Below are 15,311 nucleotides of genomic sequence, written 5' to 3'. Positions count from 1 at the left end.
CTGTGGAAGTGGGGTGGGCTACCCTAGAGGAAGGCACTGCCTGGGCATGCTGGAACAGAGCTAGGAAAGCCAAGCTCAGCTGGAGTTAGAATAAGTGAGGGATGTGAGGGGCACTTTCAGTACATTAACGTGGAAGGAAGGGTAAGTAAAATACGGGCCCCACTGCACAGGGTGGGTAACCTGAGGACAGAGGACAGGGAAATGACTGAGGTACACTTGTTGCTGCCTTTGCTTCAAGTGGACAGGTTTGTGCTCAGAGCTTTGGGCAGAGTCTGGGTGCCTAAGAGGAAGCCTGAGTTAAGGACTGGATCCGTAGCAGCCCACGGGGAAAGCTGGGCCTGTTTCAAAGATGCAGGCTGATACCATTACAAGGCTGCTCTCACCCTTGAAAGATGATGAGTAGCATACAGGGGTTCTAAGGACTGGAAAAAGGCGTGCTAAGGACTGTTTTCAAGAAAGACCTGGGCAACTACAGGCTGCTCAGCCCAGGCAGGTTATGGAACAACTCTCCTAGAAGCCATGCCTGGACAACTTGGATTTACCACGGTGTAACTTTGCCTGACAACCTTCCTTCTTCTCTGTGATGAAACAACTGCCCTCAGGTACTGAACAGAGAATGTTGTCTACTTTGACCTTAGCAAGGCTTTTGACACCACCTGCTTTTGTATTCTTACAACAGACTGGAGAGCTGGATTCAAGGTAGGAACTATGAGGTGGGTGGAAAATCAGCTCAACAGCCGGGCTCAGAGGGCTGAGGTGGGCTCTTAGAAGTCCGGTTGTTGGTTGGTACTAGTAACACGCCTCAGGGGTTGTAATGGGCCAGATAATGCCAAAGGGCTTCATTACCATCCTAGGCATTGAGATGGGCTGTGGTTTCATGGGTAACAACAAACTGGGGGCAGAGAGGTGATTGACACAGCAGGGCCAGGGCTGTCCTTCAGAGGGAGCTCAACAGGCTAGAAAATTGGGCTGGCAGGAACCTCAAGGTTCACCTAAGATAAACACAGAGCTCCACACATGGGAGAGAGGCATAACCCCATGTCATGGAACAAGCTGGGCGCTGACTGACAAGAAAGCAACTCTGCAGACAAAGGGGCTGGTGAACAAGCTGAACATGAGTCAGTGAGGGAACTGAACGCTACACAGCCTGAGCTTCAGCAGTCTGCTATCTACATGTCTTACAAACACTAGGCAGCAGCCAGAGGGAATGGATTGTCACCTCTGTTTTGGCACTTGTGAGACTGAGCCTGCAGAACCGTGTCTGGTTTGAGCCTGCGCTGCACAAGACTCAGCTTGGGAACTGAAGTGAGTCCAAGCGGAGCGCTGAGAGGAGGATCAGTAGCTGGAGCTAATCAAGTAAAATGATATGCTTAAAAAGAGTGGTTTACTCCATTTTACAAGAAGAAGATTAAGGAGGGGCTGGGTCTGAGTGCTGTCTACAGCTACAAGATGTGTGACTGTAGGAAGGATGGAGCCAGACACTTCTGATGGTACAGAACAAAATGGCAAGAAGCAACAGAGATAAGGCAGAGCAAGGGGAATTCTGATAATTGTCTTTGAAGAGACAATTACTCCTGTCTCTTCCCACAGCCCTAGATGTTAGTCTTCTAACACTCCCATTTGGAAGCACATGTCCATCTGCCTGTTTCCCATGTAAGACAAATGCTTGTTTTGCCATCGGCTTCATATCTGACCCGCAGTCCCTGTTCCTCTTCATTACAACCCATAAGACTCCAGGTAGTCTATTTAGTCCTATTAAATTAGATAAAAGACTTAAATTACTAATGATATTCAGCAGAAGGCTCAGCTTCTGTCACAACAGGTATTAAGCCTTTCAAACAAATTCAATTTATATAACCACGACATTTCAAACACCTGAAAATAATTTGGTCACTTAGTTCTTTATTAAAACTCATTTAATACCATCTTTAGAATGGAGCCAGAATACTTTCAAATGTTTATCAAATCCTGTTTTTCTCAGTCACCAAAAGTTCAGTTTCTCTTAGAATAGTCCATGTGAGCCTCTCAAAAATTATCCTAAACTACCATACTTTTAGGATTCATATATATAGCTGATAGTATCATGAAATGAACTAATAATTTATTACTTAAATAATAAATACATGATTCATTTTCAGAGTATTTCTTTCAAGGCAATAAATTGTGCTTCCTTAACAGTGAAATAGAATTTAAAATACATATCTTTCTAGTTTTAAATCAAATCAGAGTTTGCTCTGCTTAGTGATTTTTTTGAACCATTCCTCAGAGAAACACATTTAAATCTGTAATTCCTGTGTTTATTCTTAAAATTTCAGCCTTCAGCATATGTATTTCATACTGGTTATCTTTGTTGACTACTAAAGGAGGAACATCCTTTGTCAAATGCTGTTTTCCCTGCCCCAAACACTGACCTACCTACCAACTAGCCTTTCACTTGCTTCTTCCTCTCCTGTCAATCTTTCTATCCTCAGGTTATTTTAAGAAAATATTTTCCATGTCTTAATTTCTCCTCTGCTGACTTTCTCTTGTTTGTACTTCTCCACACTTCAATCTACACTTTCTCTCATAGCTCTTTTTCAGGAAAAAATTTTGCTAATGGTTTGCAAACTCTGTTGAAAGGCATAGAAAAATCAAATGCAGGAATGGATTCAGTAGCTATGAAATGTATTCCTTAGGAAAAGGAGGTTTCCATCACTGCCAGGTAGTTGTTATAGGAGGTAGCTGTTAGAAACTTACACACTTACACTCCTCTCTAACCCTAATTAAGACTCAAAGCAGGTAGCATAATCAGTTTAAAACAGTAGTGAATACAGACAGAGCATGGATGTACAATCTCTGCAGTTTTGGATCCTGCCTTTCTCCCAGTTTAACTAAGAAAATAAAAAGTAAATTCTATAATGTCGTTTTACTTTTGGCAAATAGTGACGTAGTTATAGGGCTAGACTTTTCACAGGAATATCATTCTTTACACTCATTTCTCATCTGGTTTTATTTGATGGTGGATGCTTATACCATTGTAGATTTGCTTGATTTTAGGCACTTGATTACCTTTTTCCTATTCACACTGGCTAGTACAATCAAAAGCTTCCTTGATGCCTTCTCTGTTTGCACGGGCTGTGCTGCAAGCCCCTATAATGATTTTTAAATGTAACCTCTCTTATTTTGATTGGTCAGGATTGGAAGGGACCTCTGGGAGATCATGCCGTCCAACCCCTGCAAAAGCAGGGTCACCTGGCGCAGGTGACACAGGAACGTGTCCAGGTGGGTTTGGAATGTCTCCAGAGAGGGACAATCCACGACCTCCCCCGGCAGCCTGTTCAGTGCTCTGCCACCCTCAGTGCAATGAAGTTCTCCCTCATGCTGGGGTGGAACTCCCTGTGTTTCAGTTTATGGCTCGTCCCGTCGCTGGGCACCACCGAAAACTCTGGCACCTTCCTCTTGGCACCTGCCTTAAATGTGTTGACGAGATTCCCCCCCCCCCTTCCCCCCACAGCCTTCTCCAGACCAAACAGACCCCGAGCACCCCTGTACATGTTAAAAAACTACCGCGTGTAATTCCCTTCCCCCGCGACCGAACGCACCCGCCCAGCCCTCACCGCGCCGGGAGCGGGGAGTGCCTGTTCCGGTGGGGACGTGACGACATCCAGGAAAAGCAGTGTTTGCTTCCCTCGGCAGAGCCTCCTCCCGCCCCGGCCCGGAGCTGCCTGAGGGGGCGCCGGCGCCGCGCCCGGTTCTGTGGGGGCTCCCCCGCCCCGATCCCGCACAGCCCGCGCCGGGCCCGCGTCCCGGCCCCGCGGGATGGCGGCGGGCGAGGAGCAGAGCCGGGAGTACCTGCGGCGGCACCGGCTGCCCGAGCTGCTGCACCACCTCGGAGCGCTGCTGCTCTTCCACCGGCCCGGTGCGGCCCCGCCCGAGCGGGAGGGAGCGGGGCGGGCGGGGCTGCGCGGCCTCGGCGCCCCGGCTGAGGGCCCCGCTCTGCTTGGTTGCAGAAAGGCCACGCGAGTTCCTGATCCAGGTGCTGGAGAGGGTGAAGGCTGGCAGGCGGGCCGAGGGGGAGTACCCGGACCTGATGGACGAGGCCAACGTGGAGGCCATGTTCAGCCTGCTGGACGTGCTGGGCCAGGGCCACATCACGCCCGTGCAGTATAGGGAAGGTGCGTGTGCCCCCGGAACCGCAGCTCGCACCACAGAAGTAATACAGTAGTTACACATCTGTATACTCTAGAATTATCTGCACACCTCCCCGTGCACAACCTGGAACGTGGAAAGTTAAAAAATAAAAAAAAAAAGAAATCACACCTTTGCTTTTTATTCAGTGTAGGCCACTTGAAGATGTTCAATCCATCTTTCAAAAACTGACACAGGAAATTCTCTTTCCTTAACTTTAGCTCTTAAAACGTTGGGACTGAGCACTGAGGATCTGGAAGTGGGAGATGATGAAAATATCACACTGGAGGTATTCAAGGAAGGAGTGTAAGTTTAATTGAAGTTGTTTTTTTGGAGGGGTAGTTACACTTAGGAGATATCCGAGATTTTATAAGGTCAGTTACTGCCTGACCGTGCTTGGTTTGCTCTAAGATCAACCAAATTCCATTTTCCTCTACCAGCTCAGTTTCAGGATCCTCTCACCTTACCCATGTCATCAGGCAGCTCAGGGGTTCCAGTACTGATTTAAAAATGTGAAACAGTGAGGCACTGTTGTCTTCATTGCCAGGGGTGGTACTACAGCTGTAGATTAAATAAGGTCAAAGTTTTAATAATTTCTCATAGTCAAGGTGTGGTTCTAGGGGCAATTTTTAGTAACTGTTGCAGTCACTGAAAGAACTAATTATCCACACTGTTATCTAACTAGAGGTTTTCTTTTTCTGTCTTAGGAAGAAAAGGATGCTGGAGAGCTGGGCTGTGTATTAGTTTGAGCAGTGATCTGCAATATATATGAGAAATAGGCATCTTCCTCAATTTTTCTTCTGGCTTGTCAGCTGTGGATAGCTGATTTTAAGCAGCATTCTTTTTTCTTGTCTCCCTCTGTTTCAGATGAGCAATCAGCTGAAAAATACAAGTGTCAAGAACTTGTTCATGTCTACCAGGCACTGGAGGGATATTGTTTGAGAACTGTTTTTCTTAATACAGTTAGATGGGTTAAAAAAACCAAAAAATCTCTTATGCAACTAAAATAGTGTTTGGGAGTTTCCTCCTTCAGGTTGTAGCTTACAGTAAGGGATTGTTACCAGTTGGCTCATTACCACTGAATAAAATTAAGTTGGTTTTTGGGCTTGTGCTGTGTTTTGGGTTTATCTGTTTTTTCTTTTTAAGGAAAAGCAACTTCAACAAGTGACAATAGATGGCCACAGGTAAAGGTAGGCAGTGCCTCCAGGTAAAGTGCTGTTTTAAACTTACCACACACTATTTACGCAATTTTTAAGGAGAAACTTTTCAAAAAATTAAGAGGGACTCTGATACAGAAAAAAGAAAAAAATTAGTATGAATGAAGAAAATAAAGAGCTTATTCCTTCCTTCTTTGGAATTTAAAAAAAAAATTATAGAATAAAGCATAAGATCAGATTAAACCATTTGTTTAGCATACAGAATTGAAAAAAATGACACAAGTATATTAAAAATATTTGCTTTGCTTTTGCTTGGAGTAAGTAATCTAGACCAAGATATTAACCATTGCTGAATAAGTCTTTATTTTCCTGTATTTGGCCAACTAGCTCTCAAATTGAGAAGAATCTCAACATCCTTTTGAGCCAGTTTATAAACTCCGAGTTCATTTAGTGCTGCTGTTGCAGAGGGCTGGCTTGGATTAAAAGTTTCATTTTCTGAAGCTGATTGTAGGACATCCTTCAGTAGCAAGGCAGAGCCAACATTCAGATTCAGGATAATGCAGGCTTCTTTTATGCTGGAGGAAAAAGTTACATGGATTAATACAAGCAGCACTCATGAGATAATCACTGTGTGCACAAATCGAAGTGTAACAAAAAAAACTTCCATGCTCTATGTTGGTTTAAAAGTATTAAGGTTTCTGCCCCAGTTAGCCTAGGAGTTTGATGCTGGACTCTTCTGAAGACTGTGGGCTGTGTAAAAAAGACTCATCAGAAATAAGGTAGTAGCTTCTCATCCATGACAGCAACAAGACAGTTCTGAGCAGGAACATATTTTAAAGTAGTCTGTCTTGGAACAGTAAAGTTTATCGTGTTGTAACTGTATCTTTGATTAGGTTCTTTGGCCCCAGTTTCACTAGTCTGTGCTACTTAATATTCCTCCCATAGGTTACTTTATCTAGACATCCTCACTGCACAAAATACCCCAGGACACATCAGTCTGTTGCTGAGTACGTGCTTCAGAGTAAAACTTTTCCTAGTCGAAAACATCAGAGACATAAACAACCCACACATTTTAAGTGTGGATCAAAACTAACTGTGAAAAAACTTTGGTCTTACGTAAAACACACATGTTCATCTGGACACTCGCTTTTGACATACCAATAGATCAGAAGTTTGCCTACTTACTGCTTGAAGTAGTTTTCTGGCCTCTTGCAGTAGTGTGAAAATAAAGGGAACAAATTTCTGCTCATGTCAAACTGAAGTTGTGCTGCTCCTCCTTCATTGAAATGATTTGCCATAATTATCTATGAACACAAAGAGGAGCATCTGCTGTTTAAGCCAGTCATTGACACTACATGGCACTGCACAGGTCACACTGATACCTACTTCCTGATAGATGTAGAGATCCACTTTCTCTGCAAGCATTTGCCAGAAGATTTTGAACAGTGAGTGGCAAAGCTGCTGTTCCAGTTGCAGCAAACGGTCCCGCAGGGTCTGCAACATGGGGCAGGCTGTGCTTGACAAAGACATCACTGCTTGCTCTGCCTGAGATGGTAAAGACAACCACCTGAAAGAAACCATTGCATTGAAGTCATTATAATGAAATTATTCACACTACAACAACTGAAGTTAAAATTATCCTTTAAAAAAAAAAATCTTACCCATTTACAATGGTTCAGAGACAGTTCTCCTTTCCCGTTTCTAACTACAAGTTATCAGTTTAATGCTGTGTTTGAATTTCATTTAATATTAAACTCATGCTTTAGTTATAAATCTCTGAATGTCACTCCAGGAAAACCCATCTAATCTGGAAATCATTAAGTTCTAATCCTTTTAAGAAGTACTTCAGAAATTCTGCTCTGGAGGAAATATTCAATAAGCCCTACAAGACTGTGAAGACAGAACAGTCATTACAGACCATTTTGCATTAAATCTTTACCACCACAATGTATAAAATTATTCTCGTCCAAACTAGAGTGATCCAGAATTCTTCTTATGGTTTTTAAGATAACGCACCCACTAATTGTGGAACTAGTTTAGAAAACATAGCATGAAAATACTTCTAAGGTAAGTATTAATAGAATTTTCCAAAATTTACTACCCTGCAGCATTCCTACTCAGGAAAAAAAATCCTACCTATTATCTATTCCTGCCTTTATTTACCTCAGTACTTTTAACAGGAAATAATACTGTAATATGGGAAGAGGTTAAACAGACAATCACCTCTCTTTTTTGTACAGCTTTGCAGCATCTTTGACCTCCCTGAAGACATGATCGACTTGACGGGTCAGCATGTCGTGCTTCAGGCGCTCCAGGAGGTTGATCATCTCATCAAAGACAGAGCTCTCCATGGATGCCAACTGCCCCAGCTGGAGCTGACTGACAGCGTCACTCTCTGCACGAACCTCCAGCTCGGCCTGCTGGAGCTGCAGGAAGAACTAGGGAAGCAAAACCAGGTATGAACACTACAAAAAAATAATCTTGCCATTTGAACTTTTCATTGGTACTTTGATAGGCACAGTTCTAGAGAACGTTCTCCTGGCACATTTATAAACTTAAAAATTTAAGATTTTAAAAACACTTTCTTATCTTTCCCTGTGGTCCTGGTTCAGTGAAAAACAAACAACAGTGGTTTAATTCTAGGAATGGAACTGATACGCGTTCAATAGCAGATAGGTAATGGGAACAGATGTAGAGAAAAACTAAAAAGATGTTTTAAGATTGATAGCAGAGTGCTTTAAAAAAACCTATACCTTGACCTTTTAAACATTTGCAAAAGTAAACACTAATTGTAATTTTTTAGAAATGAGCATTCGTTAAATCGTAAGTTTGCTGTGCTGAAACAGCAAGAAAATGGACTGAGTCTATCGAGTTTAATGTGACACTGTGGTAACCAACTTGTTGGTTTTGCTTTTAAACAGATCAAGACACTGCAGTAGATGCAGTTATACACATAAAGGCTGCTGTCATATCAAGTCAAGATTATCCCCTGCTACAGCCACAGCTTTCTGTGAAGACAAAAAGAATTTGGAGGCTACTGCCTACACTTCAACATCAGGGCTGCTAACACTGGCTCAGAGATCTCCAAACTCAATAGTTTTTTACAATAAAAAGCCATGTAAAGGAGACTACTTTTTTTGTGTCTGTTCGGATTATTCCACTCCTCAGGCTTGCTTTGCATTTCCCTAGGAAGTTTATAATCAATGCAGCTTAGATCTCAAACAATAATCTGTCCTTATTTTATATCTTCTATTAAATCTGAATTTACATCTCATTCTATTTTTTTCTGTAATTAATTCTTCTGAATACACTTAAACAGTACTGAAATAAAAGCGTCTGTTATGAAACAAACATCCAAAGTCTATTTTTAATTTTTTTTTCTAGTAGAATAATTACTTACTACATTGTCAGCCCAGTCTGCCAACACTGTTGCTATATAGTTAACAGCATTAAGGATTGCACAGTATCGGAATCCTAAGGAAGCTCTGGTCTCTTCCTTCATCACTTGAGTTAATCGTATCCTGAAATCATCAACTAACTCCTTCTGTAGGCCCAGGAACTGTAGTTTTCTGGAAGCTGTTGGAAGATTCTTATACCTGTCTGGAAAGACATTATTAAAAAAATGCTTTTAGGTTTTCCAACAATGAAAAAAGAAATGTTACAGTCATCTTACTGCACCACCTTAGGCCTATGAGAATATCATATAGTATTAAAAAAAATTTTTCAAAACAAAACATTTCAACAATTTCAGGGAAACTACTCATGCAAAAGGTAAACATGCAAAGAAATGACATTCTCCCCCCCCCCTCCTGATTACACCAGCAGTTTGTGTTCTAACACTTGGAGCAATGTGTGGCTGTACTGCACCCTCCAGCATGGCCCCTAAAGCCTCCTCACACAGAGGAAGACAAAGCCACTGAATATATATATCCTGAAAACATACTTGATCTTATGTTCTGTTCAAAAAAAGCAGGTGTTATTTAATAGCTTCTAAATTGTCACAGAATCAAAAGGAATAGTATGATTTATTACTGCATTCTAACAAATTATCTTCTGTCATGTAAATGTATGTGTATTTTAAGTTATTATTTTGTAAACATGTCACTAGCTCAAGATTATTCATGTGTGTTAGTGTCCAAAATACAAAACAAACAGGAAGCTTTCATAAGCTGCAAGCATCACAACTTTATTGGGTGACTAATGCTGACTATGAATAATTAGTAAAGAAATCTGTTAGGTGAACTACAAACAACAGCAATGCCCATAGATATAATTACCTGTTATAACTAACAAGAGAGTCATAAAAGTTTCAGCACAGTCTGGAACTTTCATTTCATCTACATCAGTGATATCTTTGTACTGTGATATCCATGCAGCCTCTGATGAAAGCATAGAGTCCATTTTCTGAAGAGCAACTGAGATGCACAAAACTTGTAAATTGCTTAAGTTTTTAATTTAAAAAAAAATTCTAAAAAAAAGCCCCTCTAAAATACATAAACATAAAAGCCTTATTTCTAGTAAGTTAAATATTGCATTTTCAGGTTATAAAAAATACTGGCAACTGGCTTCATACAAAACCAGCTTCAGTGTATCTGTATTTACAATGTCTGTTAACAGCTATGTCAGAGTTGACTGGGAGTTTGCTTTGGATTTTTAATAGTTGGCTTGCTCCTTTCTTAAATATTTCTTACTCATTTCTCAAAAACAATACCTTTCCGTTATTTCAATTAAAAGTCCACCCTTGTCTGCACACACATAACATCTAAAAATAAGCCCACTTGATTCCATACAGCTTAAGGGAATCATTAAGAGTCCTACAAAGTACAGAAGCACTATTAGAGCCCAATCAATTTTTATTCAGAATAATCACAGAGTATAAAAATACAAATGTTTTCTGTAGTAGCCCTGTCCAGGTGACTTATCCTATTTTAGAAGGCCAGTTGTGCAAGTTATACACGTACTTTCTGATTGTGCGATATAAAGGCCAACAAAATCCATTGGAAGTCTTACATTTTTTTTCCACTGTTAACCACCTTTGGAAGCAGGATTCTTCTGACAGAATATGCATGCAACTGGGAAAGCTGCTGAGATAACCATGAACGCTGTATAACTCTCTCTCAAACAGAAGTACCTCATCCACAAGGTGACAAAAGAGTGTATCATCATACAACAGGCAGGGAATATCAGCAGCCAACTTCTCCAGTATCAGCATTACTAGGGCACGAGAGAATTCAAGCTTTTGAAAGAAAAGAAAGTGAATAAAATGTCAGAGATAGGAAGTACTAACCTGTGAAAACATGTACACAACAAACTGCTACTAGACAAAGTCTCAACACATACTGAAATCAGTGGAAATGGGCTTACACAAATATCTATCAGAAGCCGACTTAGATATTCACATATACAAAGCCGTGACAGTGCTTACCCCAGCATTCAGTGAAGATCCCACCTTGTCCAGTATTGGCTGGATTTTGTCATCAAGGAACTTTGCATGATTTCCAATCCACATAAGTACTTGTGTTAAATACCACTCAGGCTTATTTAAAAAAGAAAAGAAACTATTAAATGCATCCAAACAACATTTATTCAATTCATTTATTCTTCCCCTGCCTTCGCTTGATCTCAGGTCACACAAGTCTCTCATTCTGTTTTACTTAGCTCTGATAATAAGTATTATCAGAGAAGTATTTCTGTATTTGTATTGTCTTAAATGTTCCAAATATTCTATTTCTTTTCAAACAAAAGCTCCATTTTTATTTTTGACTTCTTCCTGATGAGAGCCTCTTTTCTGCTTCATGTACTTCCTCCTGTTCTTCTGTGTGGTCTCTATTTCTCAGTACAACAAAAAGGACCTGGTCAAAAGAAAAATATCACCTAGCCCAGAGAAAATGCCTGTGCCTCTAAAAGGACTCCAAGTGCTATCTCCATGTCTGTCCATACATATGGGCCCTGCACAGTTTTGAAGAATCTTGATTTCAGAAAGAAAAGTGTGAAACCTATACAATGTAAATACAGCAATCTCTCTGTTGTTTAAAAAAGCCATTTATAAATATCAAACTGCCTTCTCCCATACCTTGTTTAGAACATTGGTTTGTTTATTTCCAGTGAAGTGATACTTGAATCTTTTCTGAAGAGGATTCAGCATGATCTGTATTGGAAGGGCAATGGGTGGTGAGGGGGGTAAAGAGTACTTTTCTGGTAATTGTTTAGGCTTGGTTAACAGTTCATCTCTAAGTTTGACAGTCAAGGATGAATTTAAGTGTGTAGTTCTCCCAACATCATAATTTCAATAGAATGGGCTTATAAAAATCAACACTGCTTAGTTCTACCCCACTGGCTGAAGGCAGTATTATGAAATCAACACAATTCTTCAAATATAAAAGATACTGAAAATATTCTAATTTATATAATATTTAACATAATTCAGGTCTCTAAGGATTATTTATTCAATGACAATACAAGTCCCTTAAGTCAGTTTGATTTAGGAAACATGTAATTAAAAAAAAAAGAACACGGCAAACCACCATTGTCAGAACCAAACACAGTGACTGTCCAAGAGACATGCTTATTCATATTTGTTAAAGGAGGATAAAGACCCCTGGGATTAATAAATGCAACACACTGTTTTCCATTTTCACCTAACGGATTTAAGTGACCCAGTCTGCCAAGCCAGAATTGTTACCAACTCAGGGTTGTATACAGTGCCTTGCAGCTTCCCACTCCATAATTAAAACAAAACAAAACAAACAAACAAACCAACATAAAAAACCCACAAACCAACAGCCACAATCACAAAAAATGGTTAGCTGTGTTTTATTTAATTCACAAAATCCGTGAACAGAAGGAGCAGCAGTGCCTTCTGAGTAACCACAAAGGCAGACTACTATTGCTGCACAATGAAAATCCCCCTTTTTGCAAAGTCTCCTTCCAAGACATGTATCTTTAGTTTTCCCTCTTTTCCTTCTGGGGTGGGACATATTAAAGTGACTAAGGCTGATTTCAAAACAGGCTATAAAGGAAATGGACTAACTGTGTAAAATAAAACATGTATCACCATTTATTTTTACTAACGTGGGTGTGTAATTGTACCAAAGTGTGTAAGGCCAGATTCTCATGAAACCTGAACTGTCACCTACCATGAGATCACTAGATCTGAAGACCTGGAGTTAAAATGTTGCTACTGCAAAGAAGGACAACTTTGGCACCTGGCATTTTCTAAAGGACAAACACACCACCCCCCGCCCAGTGTTCTAATGGTAATACAAAGTAACACAAAGTCAAATTACCTTCCGTCTTTAGGGAGAACAAAATTTTAAATAACTATCCTCGGGAACACACACCTCTAACGTTTATTCTTACTAAAACACACCACAACTGTTTAAAAGGATACGAGGTTTGCAGTTTGAGAAGCTGACAAAAGAGCATCTCCAGGTTGCTGTACACATCGGGGGAGTTGGCTGGAGCAGCCAGGCCAAAGGCCTGAGACTGGGGCGGCCCCACGAAGGGCCAGCGGAGCTGTGTGAGCACCTCCTCGAAGTCACTGCAACACACAGCAAGCACCTCAACACCAGCTCACAGCACCGGCCAAAGAGCAGGGAGTCACAGTGCGCCTCTTACCTCGTCAGTTTGTCCTTAAGAATTTTATGCCAGAATTTAACAGTGGATCTCACAAATTCAAGGAGGTGAGAACAAGATGACTCCTGAAGTTTAATATCCAGTTCTGCCATGAATGCCAGAGTACTGGCTGCCTCTGGAACATTGTTGGTCATCAGATATTGCTGGATGCTATCACTGTATAATGCAAGAAAAGTCAAGGTCAAATATTCAATAAAAATAACAGAAAAGAATCTGTTGTATATTGAAAAAGAAAGATAAAACTTTCTTGAATCCAAAATATTTTAATGGTGGGATAAACTAGGTTACCAGTCTTGGAACACATATACAGTACTCAGAAACTTTACCTTAACTCTTCTATTCGAGAAATCCATTTGAGATAGGCCAGGTGTCGCTCAATCTCTTCTACTTGACCGATCAGTACACTGAGATCCTCCATCCATGGCTGAGCTTTCAGTAAGTGGGCACTGATCGAATCAGACAGAAGAGTTTCTTCCTCTAGAAGCCGACTCAGAGACTTTTTAGAATCTTCTGCATTCTTTAAGGCATTCTGAATTCTTTTAGGGACTTCTGATGAAACTGTAAGTACCTATATTCACAGAGAAATATTAAGGCTGACGTAAAAACACGGCACTGTGTAGAGTAGTATCATTTGAGATACTAACCTATTTCATTTAGTTAAATATATGTAATCAGTCATGAGGAATCAGCATATTCAGGAGAAGAAAAAAAAAATGCAAAAGAAAGATGCTTACCTGTTCTTCTAACTGCTTTTTGTTTTCAGAGAGCTTATCAATCAGGTTGTCTAGGTTCCTCAGGGAATCATAGTCATTTCCAACTTCTCTTTCCACAAATTCAGAAACATAGTACGGGATATCACAGTGATCTAGATCTCTAGTGGCTTCTTTCTTTTTAACAGCAACGCTTGCCATGTTTTCTTTCTCTGCAATACTGAGTAGATAATTTCTATTTAGCCACCACTAAGCACAAACAAATGTTGATCTACTGAGGACAGAAAACTCCATGGAAAGTTGGGCAGTTCAATATAAACTGAAACTTAAATAAGAAATTCATAAAATAAACTGCTTTAAGTGCTACAATTTGCTGGTTTAAGTCTTAGCTGAGATCTGATAAAACCTTGCTCATACATGCAGTCAGTGGGTTATTATACATCAATTACTGAAGAGAACTAAGCCTGTTAATTTCTTTGTTCCCCAAGAGGGCAAAATGTACTAAAAATAATTCAATATACATGTAGTTCCTACATATATAGTATAGAAAACTTAATGAAAAGCACTGGGAAAATATTTTTGTAAAATATCAAGGAAGGTAATGTTCTGCTTTACCCTTTGACACCGTTTAGGATGTTTCAGAGATATCAGCTGATGACTGACATATTATTAGCAAAGTGTCCATGTGGGTCTTACAGTGATTTGGAAAGTAAAAGCATAACAAATATCTATTAAAAAACCTCACACAGTATCACATAAGAGGCACTTGCTGATCTACACATTTGGCACCATCCAGAAAAAAACTGACATTGTTTCACTGTGCATGATCATCCTCTCAAAACACTCAACAATGACGAGTCCACTGGCTAGTCCAATTCTCTATTTTTTAGTATCACTTCCAAAACAGTATTTAAAAATAAATACGCATTTTTACTATACATTTGCACTTTATCTGCTACAGGCTTTATTTAAACTACACCCTCTATTAAAACTGACAAGAGCAGTGTGAAAGTTGATGTGCAGTTGATGAGCCAGAGTTGGAGAGGCAACAGAGAGCACCTGCAAGGACAAACTGGGAGACCAAGAGTGCTGCTGAGGAAGAAGTGAATAAAGAAAAACGAATAAAGAAAACAGAGCACTGTTTGCAGCAATGAAAACAAAAAATATCGCAGAAAAAAACCCTAACCGAGTGGTCGCTCTTTTCTTGCTAGAGGAAAGGAGCGGGATACAGGAGACAGGAACAGGACGCCGGCAGCATCCTTACCTCCCACTCCCTCCCCGCTCAGGCCCGCGGCTCTGCACCCACCGTGGCCAGAGGGCCGGGCCCTTCCAAAGATCGGCCGAGAGCTCTGCGGGCTCCGGGCGACGAGCCCTTCCTCCCCCGCCGCGGGCGCCAGGCCCCGGGGCGCCGCTTCCCCTCGCCGGCCGGTGCCGCAGGGACAAACTGGGGGTGCCGCAGGGACAAACCGGGGTGCGGCAGGCAGGCGGAGCCGGGGGTGCCCCGGGCAGAGCAGAGCAGAGCCTGGGTCCCCTCAGCCCGGAGCCCCCGCCGGTCCCCGCGGCCGCAGCGCCGCCCCTGCCGCGTCAGCGCCGCACGGGGCCAGTGCGCAGGCGCACCCCGCGGCCGGGGCCGTGAGGGAAG

The 15,311-nt window shown here is 41.4% G+C and overlaps 2 protein-coding genes across 4 annotated transcripts; one reads left to right on the top strand and one right to left on the bottom strand.

Annotated features, from left to right (window-relative positions):
• Positions 1–3,695: 3,695 nt before the first annotated feature.
• Positions 3,696–5,277, top strand: EFCAB10 (EF-hand calcium binding domain 10). Of its 2 annotated transcripts, none has more exons than XM_050323895.1 (4): positions 3,696–3,898; positions 3,990–4,154; positions 4,389–4,456; positions 4,875–5,277. In XM_050323895.1, the coding sequence occupies exons 1-4, from the start codon at positions 3,799–3,801 to the stop codon at positions 4,914–4,916; spliced, it is 375 nt and encodes a 124-aa protein (XP_050179852.1). In that variant the 5' UTR covers positions 3,696–3,798; the 3' UTR covers positions 4,917–5,277. The 2 variants fall into 2 exon arrangements, with proteins under 2 accessions (XP_050179852.1, XP_050179851.1); XM_050323894.1 differs by having other exon boundaries at positions 3,700–3,898; positions 4,389–4,473.
• A 386-nt stretch (positions 5,278–5,663) lies between these two features.
• Positions 5,664–15,232, bottom strand: RINT1 (RAD50 interactor 1). Of its 2 annotated transcripts, none has more exons than XM_050323885.1 (14): positions 14,934–15,232; positions 13,694–13,889; positions 13,286–13,527; positions 12,942–13,115; positions 12,715–12,864; positions 11,398–11,554; positions 10,750–10,860; positions 10,335–10,560; positions 9,602–9,739; positions 8,725–8,924; positions 7,548–7,762; positions 6,711–6,891; positions 6,510–6,628; positions 5,664–5,899 (listed from the first exon to the last, which is right to left on the bottom strand). In XM_050323885.1, exons 2-14 carry the CDS (start codon positions 13,868–13,870, stop codon positions 5,686–5,688), a joined length of 2,304 nt encoding a protein of 767 aa, XP_050179842.1. In that variant the 5' UTR covers positions 13,871–13,889; positions 14,934–15,232; the 3' UTR covers positions 5,664–5,685. The 2 variants fall into 2 exon arrangements, with proteins under 2 accessions (XP_050179842.1, XP_050179841.1); XM_050323884.1 differs by having other exon boundaries at positions 14,976–15,116.
• Between the last annotated feature and the right edge of the window lie 79 nt (positions 15,233–15,311).

The sequence above is a fragment of the Myiozetetes cayanensis genome, unplaced genomic scaffold (genome assembly GCF_022539395.1).
Source record: "Myiozetetes cayanensis isolate MyiCay16 unplaced genomic scaffold, myiCay2020 scf3, whole genome shotgun sequence".
NCBI lineage: Eukaryota > Metazoa > Chordata > Aves > Passeriformes > Tyrannidae > Myiozetetes > Myiozetetes cayanensis.
The sequence above is the reverse complement of the archived record's forward strand: the minus strand, read 5'-3'. Positions and strand labels throughout refer to the sequence as shown.

Coding starts and splice junctions, on each gene's coding strand:
- RINT1 (XM_050323885.1), bottom strand. CDS start 13,870: ATGGCAAGCGTTGCTGTTAAAAAGAAAGAAGCCACTAGAGATCTAGAT. Junction 10,561..10,749: donor GATCTTCACTGAATGCTGGG/GTAAGCACTGTC, acceptor TTCTTTCAAAAG/CTTGAATTCTCTCGTGCCCT. Junction 5,900..6,509: donor CCAGAAAACTACTTCAAGCA/GTAAGTAGGCAA, acceptor TTTTTCCTCCAG/CATAAAAGAAGCCTGCATTA.
- EFCAB10 (XM_050323894.1), top strand. CDS start 3,799: ATGGCGGCGGGCGAGGAGCAGAGCCGGGAGTACCTGCGGCGGCACCGG. Junction 3,899..3,989: donor GCTGCTCTTCCACCGGCCCG/GTGCGGCCCCGC, acceptor GCTTGGTTGCAG/AAAGGCCACGCGAGTTCCTG. Junction 4,474..4,874: donor GAGGTATTCAAGGAAGGAGT/GTAAGTTTAATT, acceptor TTTCTGTCTTAG/GAAGAAAAGGATGCTGGAGA.